The following is a 7,693-nucleotide window of genomic DNA, read 5'->3' as shown; positions in this document are numbered from 1 at the left end:
GGTGTCCCCAGGGCAGAGCAGAGGGGCAGGATTAAAGTTAACACAGTTACTCCAGCTGACACGCTTTGGTGCAGGTGGGATGAGGGCTTTAGGGACTATCTGGATGAAGGGGCTTGGTTTAGTTGAGGCGTTGCCCCTAGCCAGGGCAGGTTTTTTGCCTGGCCCCAGCCACGATTTTAGGATTATTGAGGGTTCATGTTTGCATGTGGTGAGGTGAGGGACAGGGATATCAGCTGTGGTGCTGTGGAGGCTTTGCTCTCTGCAGCCTTGTGTTAACACTATCTATTTACCTCATCAAATTAGCAGCTGTGATTTTTTTATTTTTTTTTCCTTTTTTGTGTGTTTGTTTTATATACTGTGGTGAGGGCTTTCCTATTCCTCCTACACTCACTTCTGTCTCCTTCCTTTTACTGGTAATGAACTTGGTGTGACCTTGTGTTGAGCCACTTCACAGAGAGAAACGTGCTCTTCCAGGGGCAGCAGAACCAGTGCAAAGCTCAGGCCTCTCTAATGATGAAGTCATTAGTTTTCAGCTGTTCTAATGACCGAAACTGGCTAATAGAGGTGAGAGATGCCTGCACAGCTGAGATGGAGACAAGCATTAGGTCTGTCTGTCTGTCCTTCCTTCCTGATAGCTCACAGCACAAAGTCAGCTCGTTGGGACCTCTGGACCGACGCCTGAATTAGCTGTCAGCCCGAGGGCTGATACAGCTCCCCAGCCTGGCTGTTGGGACAACTGAGCACTAATGTGTGCGTAAGAGAAGGAGATGTGATGGCAGGGAAGAGGCTAAATGGCAGCAGCCCATACTTAGAACTGTTTAAGCTACTATGTAATCAAATCCAAAATGTTCTGAAAGCTTGTGCAAAACACGGCAGGGCAGCAAGGGTGAAAGAAGCCTCGTCTGGCTTCTGGAGAGTGCCCCAGAAAGGGATCCACAGGCACCTCTGTCTCCTGGCTTCCACACTGAGAATATGGAAATGTGGGTTTTTTAATAGAGGCATTAATAATATATATTTTTTAGAATCTATAGATAGATTAAAAAAATCTATGTTGTGTATGCATGCATGCAGGCTGCCTCACTGTGTTGTAGTCAAATTTAAGTTTTAAGGAGCTAATGAATAACTAATTATCATTTTAATCAATCACCATTTTAATTAAAATAGTTAATTGACTTATATTAGCATAAGGAATATAAAACCTTAAAAACCTTACTTATGCTAAGAAATAGTGTGTAGGCCTTGGCTAGAAGTAGAGCTGATACAAGTTGCGAAGCTGACAGGGAATGTTTTATGCTTGTTTCCCTTCCTCCCTGGAGTTGTTCTGTGCCTGCTTCCCTACCTCCCCGGAATGTTCTGAACTTACCTCCCTACCCTTTTATCTTATGTTTTGTGATAGTAACAGAGAAACATCGCATACGTCACCTCAATTTGTATATCAGGAGTTATAATCAGCAGAATCACCAATAATCGTATTGATATAAGAATATTAATAAGAGCTGTAAATGTCAAAATTAATAGCGGGCATAGTATGCGTGTTTATGTTAAAATATGTTAAAGTATGTTAAAGATCATGACTTTGCACAAAAGCTGTATAAATAGGCTGAATTTTGGTGATGTATTTGAAGCACTGGGTGATTTCCAAGCTTCCCAGCGCTGCAATAAAGAAGTGCCTGCTTACCTATGTGTAGATAAGTTGTGTCGTTTTTGCGACCTTCCCTTTGAAAATTGCAACAACTGCACACTGCCGAGATTCTTAGGTGATTTAGCTGGGTTACTAACTCCTCAGCTTCTAAAGGACTGCATGAGTTACGAAAAACATCATTTAGAAATCACGTGTACCGTGTTAGGCACGCCGCTTCCTCGGGAATGAACCTGAGCTGCCTGGCGTTCTTCCTCCCAGCAAAATGATCTGTTAATTAAAAAAGATTCGGTTCAGACTGGTGGTGCTCCTGAAGGCACTGGTGGGTGTGTCATCATCCCACTGATTCTCCTCCAAGATAGCTGGAAAAGTGCTGCTGGGTTCCTTCGCTTTGAGTAAGCCTGGTTACCTGCCTAATACGGTAACTTAAAAGAGTTGTTGTGCTCAGTGCTACTGACTATTCTGTATCTGTTTTGACTAATATCCCAGTCAGAGCAAGCTTCAAAACTCATTTGTTTAGTTATGCAAAGCAGGTGCCTGCCTTAATGAAAGGTTTCAAACTAAGAATAACTGGTTTAACTCCTTAAGATTTTTTTTTTCCCTGCTTTGCTGTGTTAGTGGTGCTAGATCTTGTCTTTCTAACAAAGTTGTGGGGATTTTTTTTCCCTCTGTTTTTTTCTGTTCTACTAGATGTGTTTGATCCAGAGAGATTAATACAGTGTCCGTATAACAAACATCATCAAATCAGAGCCTGCCGGTTTCCCTATCACCTCGTGAAGTGCAGGAAGGTAAGCTGGGGCTGCCCAACAGGACACTGGGTGGGAATAACTCTGTGTGTGTGAATCTGACGTGTTCTTGTTGCACTCTTGGCTGGAATAAGTTCCTGACCATAGCCTTGTTTAGCCTTTATTTCATATAACTTCATTATTTGTTTAGTAGTAGCTTCAAGTACATATTAATTGACCCGAGGCCAGTGTGGCTCTGAAAGGAGATAGAGATTCCTCAGGGTTAGGTTAGGGAGGAAACTTTGATCTCTCCCAGCAGCTCACCTGGAGGTCTGATACATTTTTCCTCTGTAGGTGGAAAAGACAACTCAGTCTAAGTTCTGTGTGCTCGTGGCTCCGCAGAGTGGAAGTGCTGCGATGTTGCCGTTCGTTCTTTAAGTGCTGGAAACGCAGCTGCGTAGCAGGGTTGAACTTTTGTTTTGCTTTGCAAATAACTATTTAATCTGCATCTGGTGAAAACCTGGGCCCAGCGTGTGTGGGAGAGGGTTGGGTTTTCTCCCCTCTCCATCTTTTATCCAGAATTTTAATACAAATCATTAAATAGGAAGCATTCCTTCCCGCCCCTTTCTTTTCTCCTCATGGTTTGTTTTCTTTAAACCTGTCAAGTGCTAGAGCCTGACTGAGCTTTGGAGTTTTGTTGAGACCTTTTAAAACCCAATCATTCCTCTTTAAGTTTACCAATAAGTTTGCCAAAGTGTTTTTTAAATAGTGTAACTGTGCTTTCCAGTTAAGGTGCAGTTGTGAAGTGTTTGTCCTGGACAATTCATTTTGGTGGAACTAGAGCCTTAAAAAAATATTAAGTAACAAGTGAAAGTGGTGGGGGCAGCTTCGTGGCAAGTATCGCCCTTTTCCCAACGTTAGAGGGCTGAAATTTTCCTTGTTGACCCCCTGCAAATTTTGGCAGGACTGTGCCTGTGAGCGAGGTGAACAACGTTGAAAAGTAAACTTCTAACCATGTTTGTCCTTATATTGTGTAACCAATAACCAGACAGTTTTGGCGACCTGCCCTAATTGGGAGGATGAGGTGAGATAGTGATCACCAGCCAGAGTTGGTGTCTGTAAGTAATTAGCAAAAGAAGGGCTCAGGAATTAATCCTCTGATCCATCTGAAGATGCTGCCATGTGTTTATTTGCAGCGGCAAGCGTCTGGGCAGAGCTCATCCTCCTTGCTTGGTAGCTTGTTGACTTTACTTTGCGTACTCTGTGCATAAAATCCAATTAAATGCTTCCACCTGCCTCGGGTTCCCATTGCTCTGAGCAGAATCATAGAATCACAGAATGTTCAGGGTTGGAAGGGACCTCGAGAGATCATCCAGCCCAACCCCCCTGCCAGAGCAGGGTCACCCAGGGCAGCCCCACAGGAACGCGTCCAGGTGGGTTGGAAAGTCTCCAGAGCAGGAGACTCCACACCCTCTCTGGGCAGCCTGGGCCAGGGCTCCGGCACCCGCACAGCCAACAGGTTTCTCCTCCTGTTGAGCTGGAACTTCCCATGTTCCAGCTTACGCCCATTAGTCCTTGTCCTATCGCTGGGCACCACCGAGAAGAGATGTTCAGTCCCTTGATCCCCCTCGTAGCTCTCCGTTGGACTCTCTCCAGTAGGTCCCTGTCTCTCTGGAGCTGGGGAGCCCCAAAGTGGACCCAGGATTGCAGGGGTGGTCTCTCCAGGTGGCACTGCCCCACAGATGGGGATGCTGCAGACAGAGCAAGTCGGATCCTCTCAGCTTGAACTGCTTTAGTGTTGAGTAGTTTCAGCTGTGTGGCCCCTACCCGGGCTGCAGGCCTGGTCCCTGAGCAGCCAGAACTGGGCAGGCACTGGTGCAGCAGCAAAAGTTGGTTTTTTCCCAATAAAGGCTCAGTCGTTTACAGGGATTGGATTCTTTCAGCGTGGTAACAGCAAAGCACTGCCAGCAGAACCCGTGTGTGTGTGAGGAGCAGTAATCCTGCGGCACTGCAGCCTGCAGGGGGAATGCTGCGGCTTTGGAGCTGTTCAGAAAAGGTTAAGGAATTTATCTGCATTTGTGCCTGCTTATTTTAAAAATACTGCCATGGTTTAGATTTTGCTCTGATGTCTCTCCCCGCTCGTTTTTGAAGTAGTTTCATCTGTGCCTTAAGCCACACAGACACGTTGCTGCAAATCGCAGGGAGTTGAGCTGAGGGTTTGTTCCATTCCAGGCGACAGGGAGGCTGAATTTCTCAGTGAATTGTGTTTTAAAGAACAGTTGTGTTAGTTTTCCCTTGCATTTTTAGTAAGTGTCTGAACAATATATTGCTGTGCCTTGTACAGTCTTTTTTTAAAGCAACATCTCAAATGTCCTCGGGTTTTTTCTATGGGTTAGCAAGCGATAAGTGAACCTGAGAGACACAGCACATGATTTTAGTTTTCCCTCGTCTAGAGCTACCCTGAAGTTGCGAAGAAATTGGCCACGTGTCCCTTCAACGCTCGCCATCTCGTCCCTCAAGCCGACCTCAGCGATCACATAACGAAGTGCAATGACAAAGGGTTCGTTGAGCGAGATATAGGTAAGAAAACCACCTGCTCTCCGAACTGTTGGCTCACCCTGGACACTGAGGTCTCCTGTTTGTAAGGATAGATGGTAAAATAACCGAAAAGTGGGAGTCAAATTACTGGCTATAGTTCTGTGTGAAGGAGCAGCTTTGGGGAGACTTTGAGTCTTACTTGCTTGGATTTATTGAGCGGGTTCATAAGAATATTGCAGGTGCTCCTGGTGGGCCTCGCACATCATTTGTTGTCAGGTTTGCTGAAGGAAAAGGCTGTATCCCCTTGCACCTGGCTGTGCTGAAGTAACCACCAGTAGGAGCTGGGATGATTTCAAGATGGGGCAGCTCCTCTTGCTTTATCTGCCCTATAATTCAGATTTCAGTTTCCTGCCCAGTGAGACAAGGTGGGAGGGGGCAGTCCAAAACCCCAAAGACATCTGGGGAGGCATCCTGTGCTTTTTTCATCCCCTGCGTTTGTCTCTTTAATACCACACTGCAGAGGAGATGGGGAGTTTTCTATCCTCCGTTGAGTTGCGCTGGGGCTAGCAGTGATGCCTGTGTTCACGTAAGCAGGTGAACTCTTTGCTCGATGGTTTCTGCTGCAGAGATCAGGAGGGAGGGGTCTTTTCCTGTTCCATGAAACAGGTGGAGTGAAAGCTGCTTGATTTCAGATCAGTAGCTGGCTCCCGGGGCTACCTAACCTGTTGTGCAGGATTTCCTCTAAAGCCAAGAGGAAAAGCTTGAACCAAAGCACTTAATGCCTCTGAAGCAAAGCTGACTGCTAGTTGCTGAGTTTTCTCTCTTCCCGAAGTGCATCAGTCCAGTGGCTTCCAGGGGAATGAGACAAGTACCGTGAGCATGTGGCAGGCACCTCCATGTGAAGAAGACTGGGAAGCAGGTGAGGAACTTCCTATCTGCCGCACTGCTGCCTTCCCCCTGGTCCTGTCATAGAATCACGGAATGGAAGGGACCTCCAGAGCTCACCCAGTGCCACCCCCTGCCAGAGCAGGGTCACCCAGGGCAGCCCCACAGGAACGTGTCCAGGCGGGCTGGAAAGTCTCCAGAGCAGGAGACTCCACACCCTCTCTGGTTCAAGTCCCTTCATCATCCTCGTAGCTCTCCGTTGGACTCGGAAAGTCCAACGGAGAGCTACGAGGATGATGAAGGGAGTAGGTCCCAATGAGACTCCACACCCTCTCTGGGCAGCCTGGGCCAGGGCTCCGGCACCCGCACAGCCAACAAGTTTCTCCTCCCGTTGAGCTGGAACTTCCCATGTTCCAGCTTACACCCATTAGTCCTTGTCCTATCGCTGGGCACCACTGAAAAGAGATTATCCCCTTTCTCTTGACCCCCACCCTTCAATTCCACTTGGGAAAGCATGAGTCCAGAGATGCTGTTTGCTTAGGTCTCGCTTGTAGAGCGACCTTGCTTATGCTTGACCCTAAAAATGTGCATCTCTCCACCCAGCAGGCTTTTCTTGGTGTAGAGAACTATACAACATGCCTGCAATAACAGGCACAGGGATATATTTCCAACCATCTGCTCCTTTCCTGTACAAGCTTTCATACCTGAAGTGCAGTGATGACAATGGAAACGTGTTAAGCTTTATGTTTCTCAGATAAATGACGGTGAAGCAGATGCATTCCTCATTAAATGAACTTCTACTCCCTGTTGAACATGTAGAAATACCACAGAGAGTTTCCTGATCTGATGGCAGTGGCTGGAGTTCCTTAGTTCTGAACGACGTGTTTCCTTTTGCAGAGTCGTTGGAGCAGTCAGCTTCTCCTTTTATCTGGGGCTTGACCAACTCTGCCATAAACAGGTAGCGAACACGAGTTTGATTCCTTGCAGCCGTGTTTTATGTAGAGATCTGTCACAGCTCACTCCCAGCCCAGTGGCTGGCTGCGGGCTGGCTTTGCTGCGGTACAAACCCTGGGAGGAGGGAGACTGAATAACGATGAGATACTGATGGACAGTGAACATTCTTAGGGGGCTGGTTTCAGCGTTCTCGTGACTGGCTCACCCAAGGGAAGGAGTCCCTCAGGAACATGGGCAGGGTGCTCTTCCGCCCTGTGGGCTGTGTTCACTTCGAGTGTTTAGCTCAGAAGAAAGCGTAAAGGCTCAGGACCTAACTTTGGAAATAGAATCACGGAATCATTCAGGTTGGAAAAGCCCCTTGGGGTCATCGAGCCCACCCATGAACCCGACTCTACAAAGCTCACCCCTAACCCATCTCCCCTGGCACAACATCTCACCGGCCTTTAAACACCTCCAGGGACAGGGACTCAACCGTGCCAATCTCTGACTGGTCTTGCTGGGAAAATGATCTTCCTAATGTCCAGTCTAACTCTCCCCTCTTGCAGAAGCCATCCCCTTGTTCTATCGCTAATAGAGAGGGGAGCACCGACCTCAATACAGCGCCCTGTCAGGTGGTTGTAGAGAGCAACCAGCTCTCTCCTCAGCCGCCTCCTCTTCAAACTCAACAGCCCCAGCTCCTTCAGTCACGCTGGTGGCTGGGTGCCTCCTTCTGGAGCTTTTTCACACAGTTGCTGAGCTGCTGTTGAGCGAACAGCTCGCAGTCGCTTGTCACCTCGTGTCACCTTAGACTTGACGTCAGGGCAGAAACCTTCCCCTCTTTGCCTTTGCAAAGTGTAATCAGGGCTTGGGCGGAGTGAGAAGCTTAATGCCTGGTTGCAAACTGGGTGGAGCTTGACTGGTGTCCTTGGTGGGACAGCAGATCGCGATGGCAGGCTTGCGTACAGGACGCGAT

At 47.7% G+C, this 7,693-nt stretch overlaps 1 protein-coding gene across 1 annotated transcript; it reads left to right on the top strand.

The window, feature by feature from the left end:
* Window positions 1-2,329: 2,329 nt before the first annotated feature.
* Window positions 2,330-6,749, top strand: GTSF1 (gametocyte specific factor 1; the record flags this gene model as incomplete). The annotated part of the gene is made up of 4 exons (XM_009872033.1): window positions 2,330-2,427; window positions 4,818-4,944; window positions 5,735-5,821; window positions 6,685-6,749. Coding segments are annotated over 4 exons (377 nt in total), but the record flags the coding sequence as incomplete, so codon positions are not given.
* Window positions 6,750-7,693: the final 944 nt, after the last annotated feature.

This window comes from Apaloderma vittatum, unplaced genomic scaffold, assembly GCF_000703405.1.
Source record: "Apaloderma vittatum isolate BGI_N311 unplaced genomic scaffold, ASM70340v1 scaffold5086, whole genome shotgun sequence".
In the NCBI taxonomy this organism is placed as follows: Eukaryota; Metazoa; Chordata; class Aves; order Trogoniformes; family Trogonidae; genus Apaloderma; species Apaloderma vittatum.
Note: the sequence above shows the minus strand (reverse complement) of the source record. Positions and strands in the feature narration are given on the sequence as shown.